Source organism: Mustelus asterias, chromosome 21 (genome assembly GCF_964213995.1).
Source record: "Mustelus asterias chromosome 21, sMusAst1.hap1.1, whole genome shotgun sequence".
NCBI classification, from domain to species: domain Eukaryota; kingdom Metazoa; phylum Chordata; class Chondrichthyes; order Carcharhiniformes; family Triakidae; genus Mustelus; species Mustelus asterias.
This window is the reverse complement of record NC_135821.1, coordinates 52151723-52167776: the sequence shown is the minus strand read 5'-3', so window position 1 is coordinate 52167776 and position 16054 is coordinate 52151723. Positions and strand designations below refer to the sequence as shown.

General features: G+C 39.5%; 1 protein-coding gene across 21 annotated transcripts in view; it reads right to left on the bottom strand.

The window, feature by feature from the left end:
- macf1a (microtubule actin crosslinking factor 1a) overlaps positions 1 to 16054 on the bottom strand; it is a 496134-nt gene that overhangs the window by 39443 nt on the left and 440637 nt on the right. For all 21 annotated transcript variants that reach the window (XM_078237840.1, XM_078237846.1, XM_078237833.1 and 18 more), the window contains 10 exons: positions 14547 to 14648; positions 14365 to 14466; positions 13582 to 13755; positions 12458 to 12613; positions 11431 to 11628; positions 8532 to 8660; positions 5049 to 5219; positions 4554 to 4709; positions 3365 to 3571; positions 1341 to 1460 (listed from right to left, as the gene is read on the bottom strand). In XM_078237840.1, coding sequence (XP_078093966.1) covers positions 1341 to 1460; positions 3365 to 3571; positions 4554 to 4709; positions 5049 to 5219; positions 8532 to 8660; positions 11431 to 11628; positions 12458 to 12613; positions 13582 to 13755; positions 14365 to 14466; positions 14547 to 14648 — 1515 coding nt within the window. The remainder of the gene's footprint in view (positions 1 to 1340; positions 1461 to 3364; positions 3572 to 4553; positions 4710 to 5048; positions 5220 to 8531; positions 8661 to 11430; positions 11629 to 12457; positions 12614 to 13581; positions 13756 to 14364; positions 14467 to 14546; positions 14649 to 16054) is intronic.

Here is a 16054-nt window from a genome sequence, read left to right as displayed (position 1 = left end):
AACAAAGCAAGGGGATACTCAATAAATGGGAAGGTGTTGAATGGGATTGAGGAAGTGACAGTACATGTCCAAAGGTCCTTAAAGGTGGCAGGGCAAATCATATAAGAATGCTTTCCTTAATTGGGCAAGGTACTGAATACAAAAGCAAGGACATAATGCTGAAACTGTATAATATACTGGTTAAGGCACAGCTGGAATTTTGTGTACAGTTCCAGTCACCACATTACAAGAACACAATTGCTCTGGAGAAATTACAGAGGAGGTTTACAAGAATGTTGCCATGGCTTGAAAATTGCAACTATGAGGAGAGATTGGATAGACTGGGTTGTTTTCGTTAGAATAGAGGAGACTGAGGGGTTACTTAATTGAGGTGTATAAAATTGTGAAGAGCCTAGATGGGGTAGACAGAAAAGACCTGTTTCCCCTTAGCTGAGGGGTCAGTTACTAGGGGCACAGATTTAAGATGATTGATAGAAGGATTAGAGGGGACATGAGGGCAGTGGCTGCCTGAAATTCACTACCCGAATTGGTGCTTGTGGCTGAAACGTTTAAAAAATACTTCGATCTGCAGCTAAAGTGCTGAAATCTGCAAGGCAATGGACCGGGTGCTAGAAAGTGGAATTAATATGAACACTTCCAGCTTTTCCCCCTTTTTTGGCTGGCTCAGACACAATGGGCTGAATGTCCTCTGTGTAACTTTTCTATGGTTCTATATAGGAGGAAACTGCTGGCTTTTTTTATTTGGATCATTCTGTCCTGTTTGCAACAGGAATTGGAAATTGATCATTTGGATTAAATGGCACATATTTTTTCTGGTGAGACTTGCTAACACCTAGTTCTCCAAGTATTGGATAGAATTTACATCAATTCAAACTCTGGCAAACTAGAGTCAAATTGTGAAGTGAGAAAAAATTGCTGATGCCAATCCACGTTATCAGAAAATTCTTGCTTTTTTAAAACTGAAAGTGTACAGTTAAAAGGTCTGCATGTAACAATATCCTGCCTTCTTGGCTGTTAGTACAGTTATTTAAATTACATTTCTCCTTTTGAAAAATCACCATTTCCCACTTTGATTAATAAACAGTTGTTTTTTTTTGCATGAAGTCTTCCTTACTGGTTGTGTCCAACTGCCTGAACTGGATGGTGGGGTGCCAAACCACAAAGGACCAAGTAGGTCTCTTGTCCAAGTGAAATTCGATAATCTCAAACAGTACAGCACTGAGGGTGTTAAAACTGGCCTCAGCATTCCTCAGAGGCTGTTAGAAGGTCACAATCGTCAACAGAGGATAGGCAAAAAGAATCAGAACCAGTTTTATGGAATGGAGCATCAGATTTCTTACCTTGTGTTTTGACAGCTGCAATTTAATTTTATCTGGATCATTGGAAATTTCAAGATCGGTGTCCAGATTGCTTTCCGCTTCCTCAAGCCAATCAATCAATTTTTTCCAGGCTTCATAGAACTGAAGTTATAAAAACACAATGCTCTGAATTAAACTCACTTGGATCAAAATCAAAATATACATTTTAGTCAAGAAGTTGCAATAGAACCCATTTGTATTTTGTATCATCACAAACTATTTGTACCATTAAAATAGTTGGGTGCAAGGGCCAGATGGAGCTGCGTAAGGTAAATTATTTCAAAAGCTAAAGGCTTTTTAAAAAAATTGGCAAAAAATCCTTGGGGGAAAATGTGGATCAACCTTTGCACCCAAGTTGCTCAATATTTTGGAACAGCTGTTTTCAGTTCCAGGCACATTATCAAATTGAGTGAAGATACAAAAGTGGTTCAAGTGACTTATCACTGTTCATGTTACAGTGCATATCAGTTTTTAAAATTACATATCCATATTCCTTGAAGTATTAATAACAAAATTAAATTAAAACAAACCGTTTTGAGCAGAGTAACCCAAACTAGAAATAATTGAATTTTAATTGATTCTGCCTACTCCAGTGCAGAATCTTCACCAGTATAAGTCTAGGGAAGGTGGGAAATGTTATTGTAAACCAAGTACTGTCAAGATATTTTCAAGGGAGTGTATTAAATAGTGTTACTGACAGGCTTGAAGGAGAGCTCCGCAGGGTGAAATGTTCCCTTCCCTACATAAGGAACATAATATGGACAAGAAGGCTTGCATTTTGTGATGGAGCATTATGGATACATCAAGTATATTAATCTTTATTCCAACAATTAAATAGAACCATGTGAGGATATCCTAAATCATATTGGATTTTGCTTTCTGCTAATATGAGGATTTTAAAAGAAAAAAATGTGTTTTCATACTGTGCTTTTCATGACCACCAGGGCAGGAAGTATTTCTTAAGTATAGTTATTTTTGTATTGTAGGAAACACAGCAGGTAATGTCCAGGTAATCTGATTTCTGTGATGTTAATTTAGGGATAAACATTGGCCATAGGATCTTTAACATCCGTTCGATGGACCTCAGTATTACACAGTTTCTGCCTTGAGTGGGTCAGAATTAGGTCATGGGTATTTTTGAAGACATTTCTCTCATATATGCCACCTGTCAATATTTTGCACCAACAAAGGAGAGGTGGTGGTGTCGTGGTATTGTCACTGGACTCGTTACCTAGAGACCCAGGGTAAAACTCTGGGGCCCTAGGTTCAAATTTCACAGTATTGAATTTGAATTCAATAAAAACCTGAAACTGAAAGTCTAATGATGACCATGAAACCATTGTAGTTTGTCATAAAAATACTATAATCAAGGTTATGGTACCTGGAGTAGCTTCATTATGATTGCTGCACTGCCTGGATTGAAGACTTAAAATGGCCAGCCTAGAGAGTTTAATTGTCCCAGGAACGAAGAGGATTTTGGAGAAGTCGACAGAATATAAACTATGAACAATGTTATTAATCAGCTATTATTATATATGAGTTTACTCTCCTCAGTTAGTCTTTAAACTTGTTAAAAAAAAAACTTGTATTTATGTATCGCCTACAACATTGTCCCAGGAGTGTTATAGAACAACATTTGACGCTGAGCTACATGAAGCGATATTAAGCAGTGCTAACCATTGGTCAAGGAAGTAGGTTTAAAGAAGCACTGACAATCAGCAGTGCCAAAGGTTGCAGACAGGTCAAGGAGTACAAGGATGGCTGGCTTACTTTTGTCAAGGTCACCTAGCATACCATTTGTCATTTGGGAAGGCCCATTTCACTATTGCGGCAGAGGTGGAAATCAGATTGTAGGGATTCAAATATGGCATGCTGGGAAAGATGGGCAAAGATTTGGGAGGCGGCAACAGGTTCCAACATAATAAACAAATCTTCCCATACAAGTGCTTTTGGCAAATAGGCCAGGAAAAATCCAGTCTGCAAATATTCACATTGATCCCGCATACCTGCTTTGCACGTTTTCTGGCCTCGTCAAGTGCTCTTCCTCTCTCGACAGAGCGCTGTACCACTTTCTCCCAACGTGATTGCACACTGAAGAGAAGGTTCTTTATCAGAACCACATCCTGCTTTTGGCTAAGAAACTTCAACTGATTTCCAGTTTTATCCAGGTCAATGATTTGGTCACGATGAGAATTTACTTCATTAGCAAAAATCTGAAAAATAGCAACAGGCATTAACTAAACCTCTCTGCAAGGTATTTCTTTATCTTGCCCTTGTTTTGCATTCTCAGATCTCATTAGGCAAATACTCTGTGAGTACTGCTTTTTAACTGGTCATTGGGAAGTATCTCACTGTCACCTGCAAGTTATTCTGTTGTTATTTACTTTTTCTTCATGCAGAGAAACCCACAATATCACAGCTGAGATTAGGAATCAAGGGTACAAGCCCACTGCCAAGAATTTAATAGTGTGTACTGATGACCACAGCAAACAGCACAATGTTATTTCATTATATGAGTACGTTGTATTATTATATATTCTATGACCACAGTAAAGAGATGTTTGAACACTTTTGTTATTTTACTAAGAATTTTGTTGAATGGATTGTTAAATTAAACATTTATATTCTTCACATTACTCCAATATTGATTTATGAATTGTCGAAAGTACAATTAATGTATTTTCACAAACGATTAAGAGTTTAAAATAAAGTAGAAACGTTTTGGTGTATGGACATGCTTTATAAGATCCTGAAGTGAGGCAGTTGTCAATGCACATCTTCAATCTTCTGAATTGTTGCAGTCCTCCTATCTCTAGCATTGAGCAGTCACCCGGTTCTTGACCTCAGTATTGAAGTAGATGCCTGGCTCCTGATCCCAGCATCGAGCAGTTGCCCCTTTCCCAAAACCGGGATCGAACAGTCACCCGGTTCTTACCCTCAGTAGTCGCCCAGTTCCTGACCCCAATATTGAGCAGTTGTCCCTTTCCTACCTCAGTATTGAGCAGTCAACTCGTCCCCATTCAGAATATCGAGTAATCGCCCTGTTTCCTCTCCAAGAAGGGTACTGAATCTGTCTCGTCATTCCTCATCCCTTGGACTGAGGCAATACCACTTGTACTATCCTCAATCCCAAACATGAGACTGCCTGCCATCCCTAGCTCCCACCAGACAAAGTCTAATCCAGTACTCCAATACCTTGTGCTCATCTATCTGGAAAAGGACTGTATCGACGATAAGACTAGGTGGTGGTGCGACATTCAGATTTTGCTCTGCTTGAGTAAGCCAATTAATGAAATCCTGCAAGGAATTCTGAAACTCTGTTGCGAGATTGAGAGCCTCCTCTAGCTTGGTCTGAAAAGAAAAAAAACAGGAGAGTCATCGAATGGTTACAGCACAGAAGGCAGCCATTTGGCTCACTGAGTTTGCGCTGGCTCTCTGAAAGAGCAACTCAGCTAATCCCATCCTCCTCCACCTTTTCCCTATGGTCCTGCAATTCTTTTCTTTCCAGATAATTATCTAGTTCGATAAAAAATATAGAATTGCTAGAGAGAAACATTGAATACAGCAAGAACTAAAACGTTCTTATTAAAAATCTTCATCTTCTTATTTGGAATTATGGTGGAATATGTTTTTAAATAAATATTGCTGATCTCCCACTTCTGATGCAGTTAATATTGTTGGCCATCCTACCTTCTTTTCCGCCATCTTTGTGCTCATCGATTGCCACTTCTGTTCTAATAATGTGACACACTGTTCAACATTAGATCCTGCAGCGTCATCTCGAGTACTCAATAAAAGCCGGCCTTTCTCGTGCAAGTTTTTGTACGTCTCCTCATGAGCACAGAACTCCCTGTGGAGTTCCTAATAAAACAGAAAGCAATCTTTACAATTAATCCTTGTGATTGCCCATTGTTAGCTTATTCAAAAAAGTTTCCTTTCACCCAGCTTTTTGAGGATCTTATGCATACACACACACATATATATATATATATATTTTGTGAAATCATTCCATAACTTTGTCATGCATCATACATGGCAGAGGATACTGGCAAATATTTGTAACTGATGTGCCATGGTTGAGCTGTTGTTCTATTCTGAAGTTTAAATGTACAGGAAAAGCTGCTTGATATCTGGCATTTTGAGTGTTTACATTTTTATGGAATACAAGAGACTACGTATGGTTAGTGAGAGACACCTCAAATGCAATTGTCCATCATTTTAACAAAATAAAACAATAACGGAATTTCCTATAATGGTATTAACATATTGGCCTGAATTTTCTAGTCTCTAGATTGTCAGAGACCAGAGGTATGCCCAAATGTATGCCATGGGACCAACCCTGTGGAAGTCCTGATGCAGACTAATGTGCATTGGGAAGTTTCAACTTCCGCTGATCACTGATGATGTCATTCCTCGGAAGATCTGGGTCATCAATAACACGTCACAATTTCAGCCCAAATGTTTAACATTGACTAATATTAGGCATTAATACGACTGGTCCAAGTTTACATATAACATTTGTCTAACTGTTTGATACGATGCAGATTAGTTTCTGCGTTCTTTGTATCTTGAAGGAAAACTCAATACAATTTGTAAACCAACACAATATGCACATTTTTAAAAAAAGTGATTGGATGATTATCTGCACTGTGACGATACTGTGTCTGTAAGAAATGTATTTTAAATCATGTTTCTGTTTTAGCAGTTTGTTTTATTAACGCTGGTGCTGCTGGGTCTGTATCCAGAAGCCCTATATTGTTACTGCAGCATCATAATTGCTCCTAATTGCTAGAATGTTTGTTTTAACCTGAACTAATGCTGTTTTTAATGTTTTTCCCTAGGGATTTGCAGCGTAGGCCTTGATTAGGTTAATTGACAGGAAAATCAGGTGACAGCGTGGAGCTAGGCTTACACAGAGAAATCAAGCTCAGGGCCTTTTGGGAGCTGCAGAAAGAAGTAATAGCTCTGAGTCTCTGAAGTCTGGAGACTGGGATCTGCCAGAGACTAGGTTTATTTTTATGAAGTTCTGCTGTTTGAGGATATATCCTTCCCTGGAAACTGCTGTCTTGATCTCTGTCCAGAGGTGTTAAAAGGCTGGAAATCTAGCATCCATGTCAGTATATCGGTTTTTGGTGCTAACTGGTTCTGAAGGGCTTTATGTCTATGGGGCATTCTGCTTATATTGGAACTATAGAGATGGCTAGCTGTTAAGAATTATAACTTGTCATGTTTAAGCATTTAAATTAGTAAATGTTATGCTAATTCTTCTGTTGTATTCTAACTGGGTTCTTAAATAAACTGTGTTGATAAATGCTTCCCAGTGGGTCAGTTGAATCATACCTGGAACGAAATATCTTATGCTCACCCTAATGCCAAAATCAGAAAAGTTGGGTCTAGGCTAACTTCATAATACACTTTGGAGTTTATGATCTGGTCCCCAACAACACCATGATCTCTTGGAAATTTCCCAGAATTAATCTGGGGGAAGAAAAGATAAAATTGACTGGGACCACTCTAGAGCATATTGTACTGACTATTTGCAGAAAGTGGTAAATGTTTCCTCAGGGAAAATTATAGAAACTGGAAAAACATTGTATAACGTACAACTTTTTTTCCAATGAAGTATTCTGCTAAATGCTCTTGTACATGAAGTATTGAGCTTATAGCTGGGATAATCCTCTCAATTCTGGTTGAAGCATCTTTGTCGGCTGTCTTGTCATATGAAGTTTTGTTCCTAAATATTTTAGGAGTTTAAACTTTTGAATTATTAACTCAGGATTTGAACTGGCATTTTGGGTGGGATGCTAGATTAAAGGTATTGGACAGTGGCCAGTTACAATTTGTCTCTTGTACAGTCAATTGCTTTTGTAACAAATTTCCACTGGCAGTCTATTAATGAGATGGAAGTTGACAAGTCTAATTCTGTGACTGTGAACTTGCCTTTGAATTTCCATTTTGTAATTTGATCTATTTTTCCTCCTCCATTTTTTGTCTTCATTAAGCTAATTTTCCCACCATAAGAGGAATTACATGAAATATATTGAATATTTGCATTGGAGAGTTTCCCCATGTATGCTGGTGGCACCCATTTTTACTTCACCACCTCTCTTGATCCCGCCAATGTCTTTAAACTGTCAGACTGCTTATCCAACTGGATGAGCAGATACTTGCTCCAACTGAATTTTAAGACGATTGAAGCCATTGTCTCCAGACCCTGCCATGAACTCCACTCTCACCATTGACTGCATTCCTCTCCTTGGCAACTTTCTGAGGCTGAACCAGATTGTTTGCAACCTCGGCGAAATATTTGACTCCAAATTCAACTTCAACCACATATCTGCACCACCACAAGGATTGCCTATTTCACCTCTAATATTGTCTCACTCTGTTTCCTGCCTCAGCTACAAATGTTGGAATCCTCATATATGCCTTTCTCACCTGTGGACTTGACTTTTCTAATGCACTTCCACGTTCAACTGTCTGTAAATGCAACGTCATCCAAAATTAAATTGCACATGCCCTAACTCACATCAAATCCCATTCACCCATCACACTGCTGCTCGCTGACCTACATCGGCTCTTGGATAAACAATGCCTTGATTTTAAAATTCTTCCTATCTTTAAATCTCTGTGGTCTTCTCCAGAGATATCTGCATTCCTCCAATTCTTCTTGAGTATCACCAATTTTAATTGCTTCGTTACCGGTAGCTGTGCCTCGAGTTGCCTAAGCCTCAGTTGCTGGAATTCCCTCCCCAAATCTCTCCTCTTCTCCACCTCACTTTCCTTCTTTAAGATCAATTCAATGGCCACCACATTGACCTAGCGATTTTCTGACCCAGTATTTCACGTGGATCTATGTCATACTTGGTTTTAAATGCCTTCATGAGCCTTGTGACATCTTATGAGGTTAAAGGTGCTTAGAATGCACATATTGGGTTGAGACAGAGAATGCAACACATATATGAAATACCACTGAATAAATAACACCACTGGCTAAGAGGAACATTGAAACTCAAACTGTACATTTCTTAAAGGATATCTTAAAGGAGATGTTTGAAATGAAAAATTCAGATAAATTTCATCAAATTAAATTCCATCAAATGAAAAAAGAAAAAAAAAAATCCTTGTTTTGGGAAATCATTTGCTTTTGAAGGAGATAACAAAACTCATTACCAGGTGGACATTGAGTTGCTCCCGGGCTGTCTCAGGTAAACCGCCAGTGGATTTAGATGCTGCCAACTGATTCTCAACTCGGCTCAACCACTGCAAAAAGTCCTCAATCTCTTCATGAAATCCTTCAGCCTATGAAACAAGAAGGAATATTCAGAAAAATTACCAATCGACTAACAAAAGGTGGCTAATGTCCACTCATAATACAGAAATCAAATGTCAATGCAAGTAGAATTCAGTAGATCAAAGTAACATGGAAGAAGGTTTCAGTTCTATCTGAAATAGTTTGTGTGTAATTAATTTGTACTGAAGCACATATTTAAGATCGACTCAAATTGGAACTTTAGTAATAATTTATCATGCAAAAAAAGTTCCTACGTCTGTGGCCAACTAGCAGTTCGAAGGCCAAACGTCAATCCTCAAAGAACCAAAATGATATGAGAAAGGAAAGTAATTTCTTGCAATGTTGCAAAAATGAAGCTACACAATATTAAAGGGAAAGTAGCTGCATGGAAAGAAATTAGTCGAGGACAAAAGACAACGTGTTATGGTTGAAAAGACATCTTTCAGATTGGTGGATATTGGTTTAGCTCTGCAGCTGTGCTATGTTTTATTCACTGTTTATATAAATGATTTAGTTTTAGACTTTAAGTACAATGGCATTGAAGTTGGCATTCAGAAGGTATGGCAAACTGTGGAGAAAAATACAGAATCTAGATTGGTTGGTGGAGGGTCAGATAGGCTGTTGATGCAGTGCAATGCAATACAATGCAGAGAATTACTTGGTAGTACATTTTGGAAGAAATAATTAAAATATATTGTAAGCTGAAGAATTTTTCCAGAGTGCAGGAACAAAGAGAATCAAAGATACAGACACAAATCTTTAACAATTGCCACTGAAGAACTGAAAAGAAAAACTTGAGGTTCTGGGTTTTACATGTAGGGATACATAATACAAATTCAGATGTGACATTAACATTACAAATGACACTGGTTATGCTACAATTGCCAATTTTAGGAATTCCATTATAGGACAAATATTGGAGTTGCAGGACAAGTGTAAATATTGCCTAGAATGTGTTACAAATGCTAAATTTATAAGATTGTTACATTTTGGGACTGTCTCTTCAATTTAAGCTAAAGTGGAGTAGAAAGATCATGTGACTTTGCTCTGAATTCTGCCTGACAAGAAGCTTGGGTGGCTTGGTTGCTCTGGGGATAATAAGGCCCAGTTGACTTACAGGGAGGAAGGTGCACCATGTTCATAACAATGACAAGAGTGGCTGTATTGAGATGGGCAGGCTGCTAATCTCCAAGTCTCACAGGGATGTGTTAGGAATGCCTAGCTTTATAAATGGTTACTGGTATAAATGGAACCTGTTTAATTCCAAGATAAAATAGAGTTGGGGAGGTCTAGAAGAAAGCTCAATCGTATTTCTTCTGAATATAGGGATCACGTGATTCACGTTGAGATGGAAATAAGCTTTAGGAAGGGAAAAGGTCATACAGGGTTTCTAAGACATCTCCAAAACTCTTAGACACAAGTCAATCTGCAGCCATCTGAGACACAGGAATGGGGCAGTTAGTTCTGCACCTGAAGTAGAAAAAAATGATGACTCTATTGGTTGCCATGCAGCACAAAGATGGTAACTCGTGTTCAGATTGGAGAGATCAAGTTTATGAAGATTTGTCTGACTTGCTGGAGGGGGAAAGAATCTCCAGTATAACCTTCAAAATGAAAGTCAGTTCTGGTATTAGAAGTTACCTGGCTGAGAAAGGAAAAGAAAGGAAGCAAGTCATCAGAAGCTAATAACTTTGGTCCTGAGAGAATAAAGTGTTCACTTAAGGGACAGCATAACATATAATCACGGTGTGGGATTTTCGGTTGGGTTAAAAGTTAAACATTGCTCTTCTGTCGTTTAGAGTATAAGGTGCCTACTGAATATTGTTTAGACAATGTTGTTTTATTATTTGTTATTGCTTTTGGTTTGCTTGCTGCAAAAAGTTTTAAAACTTGAAATCTTGTCATGTGTCAGTCACTGGGAATTCAAATAACTTTTAAAAAAATGATCAGTCTTTATGGAGATCATAACATATGATACCAGGAATAAGAGGCTTGTTATGAAAGATTACTGAAAGAATTATGACTTTCACTGGAACAGAGCCAGTGAAGGGAGGATTTAAAAGATATCAAGACTACACAAATTGTTAAGGAATAAATGTCAAAGATTATGAAAGAGTGACAAATAGGGCTTAAATTCAATCACTAGCAGAATGAAGGAGAAGTTACAGGATTTTTTTTTTGTAATGGCTTTTACGAACTGGAATGTTTTATTGTAAATGACAGTTGAGATAAGGAGAGATAAGGACCGAGAATGCTGGAAATACTCAGTTGGATAAATAACATCTGTGGAGAGAGAAGCAGAGGTAACATTTGACATGTTATTTCTATTTCTCGCTCCACAGATGGTGTCTGGCCTGTTGAGTATTTCCAGTTTTTATTTCAGATTTCCAGCATCTGCACCGTTTTACTTTAACATTAAGAGAATTTGATAAGTAGTTATGAAAAAAGCATACGAGGGAAGAGCAAAGAAATTGGACCATGTAACGGAGTCGATGGTCTTTTTGCTTTGCAATTTCAAGGCTTCAGAATCAATTAATAGATTTTGGTGAGAGGGGTTTATAGATTGACGTATAGCCATAAACTCAATCTATAATTATCTTCACAAATGCTAATTAATTTTCAATTGATCTCAGGGTGAATAGAGAAGACAATTACAGTTTAATTGCAGCATAACACAGCATCATAAGCAATGCCATGCAAATTCTACTAGTAATTTGTCTTGGCCTCAAGTAAGTATTAAAGACCAAAGTCTCCCAATATCCTACTCCTATTGAATACCTGCTGTAGAGCAGCCTCCAGTTGCTGTTCTCTCCCTTCAGTTTTCTGAAGCAGTGACTGCCAGTTCTGATTTAACTTATCTAATCGACGCTTTAGGTTACTGGCATCCTCTCCTGCACTTGACTCCAGAAGTTCATTCCCAGCTTTATTTACTGTGTCGACTGTTGACTTGTGGGCAAGCACATCATTCTTCAGGACCTGTGGAAGTTAAAGTTTCATTTACTGAAACATGCATACACAAGTTACCTGGATTTAACAAACATTAATTTTAAATAAAACAGTAGCATTGGAATTACACTGCAGCTTTTCAGCATCCGTAAAGAGAATAATAGGTGAACCCTCTAGTGTCCTGAGGTCTATCCTACACAAGCTGCAATTTAGATAAAACTCTGCCATCTCTACTCTAATCCAAAGACCAGCCCTTGCCCTCCACTCGTAGCATCTCATTCTCAACAGCCTATTTTAAATATCGACACTTCAGAACAATTTGCATTATGGTCTCTCCCCATATCCTTGGCCCTACCTCTCCACTTTGCACCTTTATTCCTCTCATACTGGCCTTCAGAATACCATACCCCTTCTGAAACATCAGCCATCATAGCCTTGCCCTCTTGACTTTGTGATCCTTATTTCATCTCCTTCTACATTCAAAAGCTTGTAAAAGGTGAGATCAGTCAGCATTTATTTTTGACACTGTAAAAGAGCAACTCTGTCCTACACTATGCTTTCGATTCACTTGACGGAAAAGCACACGCGACAAGGAATGTTGAGTTTGTACAGCTCAATAATGGATCGTAAAACACAAATAAAACACATTCTAAACTTAACAGAAAGTTCAAGCTTACAATGAAAATGTCATTAATATGACATGGATATTGCATAAAAGAGCCATTTTTTTTGATTTAAGATATCATCCAAAACACTTAATGCTATCACTTCGCAATGTCTTATCAATTATGCATGATGCTATGATCCAATACATGATTATATAAGATAAATCTTTGCAGAGCTATAATTTTTGACATACATGATGCTTGGCAAGTTCAATTTCTATGGCTTTTGGATCCCCAGTAATTGGCCTTTGTCCATCCAGCAGCTCCTCTGTATGATTCAGCCAAGTCATAAGTTCAGCCAATGCATGTTGAAACTGACCCAGTGCCAGCAGGGCACCCTCCACCTTGTGCTGTGGGGAAAAAAATAAGTTCATAGTTAACCATCCAGAATAAATATTCTTTCATGTTCTCGGAAATGTTCCCCAAAGTCTTCCCTCAGTTTGGGTCAGTGAAGAAATATCCAGTCATTCTGAATATAAAAAAAGCTGTCAAGTACAAAATATTGAAATAGGATTTCAAGGTCACTATGCTTGTGTGCCAATCCACTGCACGCCAGGCGAGGGGTATACTGCCCATCACCTTCCTGATTCCCTCTAATTCAGTCAGGGGTGGGAAATGTTGGGGACAAACTTACTGCCCGAAGGCCAATTGAAGCCCTTAAGCAGTTAATGATCACTCAATAACTTCATGCCGCCGGCCCAGGGACCCAACATCTCATGGGGAGGTCATCAAGTAAAAGCTGGTGGTCTCCTTGTAGATTTGGGGGCTCTCCTGCTCCAGCACCATATAGCCTATGGAGGGTTCCCCAGCAGCCAGGTCTGCATCCCCGGAAAGACAGAACCTCTGGCAGTGCAGCATTGCCTCAGTACTAAATTGTTGTGTCAGACTGATTTTGTGCTCATGTCTCTGGAGTGGGACTTGAACCCCAACCTTTGGACAGTTGTTTATATAGAGTCTGACAAAGACATGAAAGCAAAGCTTAATGATCTTTAATAGCTTTTTGTTAAATAAAATACTTCACAACATAGGACTTGTATTCTTTGTCAATTTAGTGCTGCATTAAATATAACAACTTGATCATCTCGTTTTAATCCCTCCCCCCCGCCAATATCTTCAATGTATGCCAATTTGCTCAGTGTAAATCACGAAGCTAATTGCACAATTGTCATGGTCTGTTTCCTTTCATGGACCTTTGTGACTTCTGTTATCTGCACAATGCAGCAATTCTAGGCTCCTGCATTGGGAAATCTACACATGTACATTATCAATACGTGAAAAAATGCATTTGCAAATTATAGTTACAGCAGACCGCTTGTACCTGTCTGTGAATAATCTTTTCTCCCAGATCTTCCCAGAGATGTTTGAGCTCGGTGAGTGGCTGCTGAATTAGGTCCCGGTCCGTGTCATCCGAGGCTCTCTTAAGCAGTAGCTCCCCCTGGTGGTTCAGTTTTTCCATCTCTATTTGCTGCTGGTAAACCTCCATTTTAAATTCCTGTGGATTGCAAGTGCAGTGGGAAAGTTAAGTGACATCCATTAAGGCATGTCAAATTTCAACAAGAATGTAAATTTAAAATCCAAGCCACCGCGTGACTGTTTCTTCCTCTCCTACCATCCTCACCAGTTTCCCCCCCCCTCAACCTTTATGTGTTGCTGCAGTATAGGTTCATGGACATTGGTACCCTGTCAAATGACCATACTTTATCTACTAGCTGGGCAATAATGTCAGAAGGCTACAATATGAAGGGGACAGCCTAGTGGGCTTGATTCTGTCCTCACTCGAAGTCTAGAGGCTTTTCCCTCCCTACGCCAATGGTTCCAAGGCTGACAATAATGCTACTGCTGTTGTCCAAGTCAACCAACACAGCACAGCCATAGCACTTTGTGCTCAATATAGTTCAGCTATTCATTGCCTACACCAGTTGAGCCATGTAATGATGGACATTTGGTAGATTTTTTCAATAGAGTCAAAGGAGCGATTGTTCACATTAGATGAAGCTATTATGAAATGGATAAGAATCGAATGTGCTAACAGAAAAAGCAGAAGTGGAGAACTACTTTTCTTTCATATTTTGTGTGCTATTCCACTATAACATTAACCCACCTTCATTTCGTTTATTTGTTGCTTCACAGTGCTGATGTCTGTGCCAACTGGAGACATCTCACCAAGCTTTATTACCGTGTTATCCAGCCAGTCAAACATTGCCTAAAAAATTCACAATAGATTAGGAAACATCGTTTCACTCTATTCATGTTTACATTGACACTATGCAGAACATTCCTTACTTGCAATGAATCTTGGTATTGTACAGCTGCCTGCATGACCTCCTCCAGTTTGTCCATCCGCTCCTTCCATGCTTTGTTCAGGTTATCCCAAGTGTAATTGAGCTGGAAATAGTTATGACACAATCCATTAGAATGGAAGCATGGCGGAACAACAACAACGTGCAATTACATAGCACCGTCAACACAGTAAGGCATTCAAATACATTGTACAGAAGTATAATCGGATAAAACAAGGTACCAAGACACTTAAGATATTAGGATAGATGACCAAAAGTTTGGCTAAAGTGATGAGTTTCAAGTGGTGGCTTAGAGTAGGAGAGGTGAAAAGGTTTAGGGAAGGAATCCCAAAACTTAGGGGGTGTTAGTAGCTCAAGGTACTATGGATGTTGAAAAAAATGAAAATTGGAGATTTGCAAAAGGCCAGGAGTGCAGAGACCTCAGAAGGTTTGTCAGGCTGGGGGAAATTACAGAAATAGGGAGGGGCAGCATTTCCTGAAAATGACCTGCATAGTTTAGTGATTCCCATTTATTGGCTCACTCTGCATTCAAGCAAACTCTCATACTTTATTCATATTTTTCCAACGAAGTGTCAGCCAAGGAGAGCCCCCAAATCTACAAGGAGACCACCAGCTTTTACTTGATGAACATTGTATGACAGACCAGTATCAGACTGCTACAAACTTTTGATCATAGTTTAGATACAAATCAAGTACTCTTGGTTCTGACATTAAGGGCTCAATTTTACCATCGCGTTGTGCCCATTTCTGGGCCCGAAAACTTGGTAAAGTCGGGCGAGAAACAAATAGCTTGATCCGCGCCGGCCTCCACGCCGGTTCCCCCTTTACCAAGGCCCGAAAATGGCTGCGTGCATTTAAATTGACTTAATGGGCTGCATGCCCAACTTTACCAGCACTTTCCCCTTTACCACTGCGTTTGCCCATCCAGAATCGACACGAAACAGACATGCTCCAGATAAATCAGATTCGGGAGCTCCAGTTAGTGAGGAGGTAAATGCCTAGCCGATGGCTCTCTGCTGGAGATCGGCGTTTGGGGGGGGGGGGGGGGGGGGGGGGGGGGGGGTCTGCTGCCACTCTGCCTGAGATCCGGGGGGGGGGGGGGTCCGCAACTGGTCTGAGTGGTGGGGGGTTAAGGGGGTCAGTAATGTTGTGAGAGTGGGGTAATGTCTGTGGGGACAAGGAGGGGGCATTATCTGGCACGGGAGCAGCATTCTATAATTTTTTTTCTGCGCATGCGCAGTTGGAGGCACCGATCGGAACTGGAGGGTTTCAGGCACATTAAGCCTCGCCCACAAGCTGCTGCAGCATGATTAGGACTCGCTGATATTTTTGCAAACAGTGTGCGTATGGGGGCACCTCAGAACGGGTCCAAAAGCCGGATCTGAAACACTCCCAGTTTCAAGTCCACCCAGCACTTAGAATCAAAATGGTAAAATAGGGCACGAAGTGTTTAATCATAGTTATTATAATTCTTCTTCCAGATTTACCAGT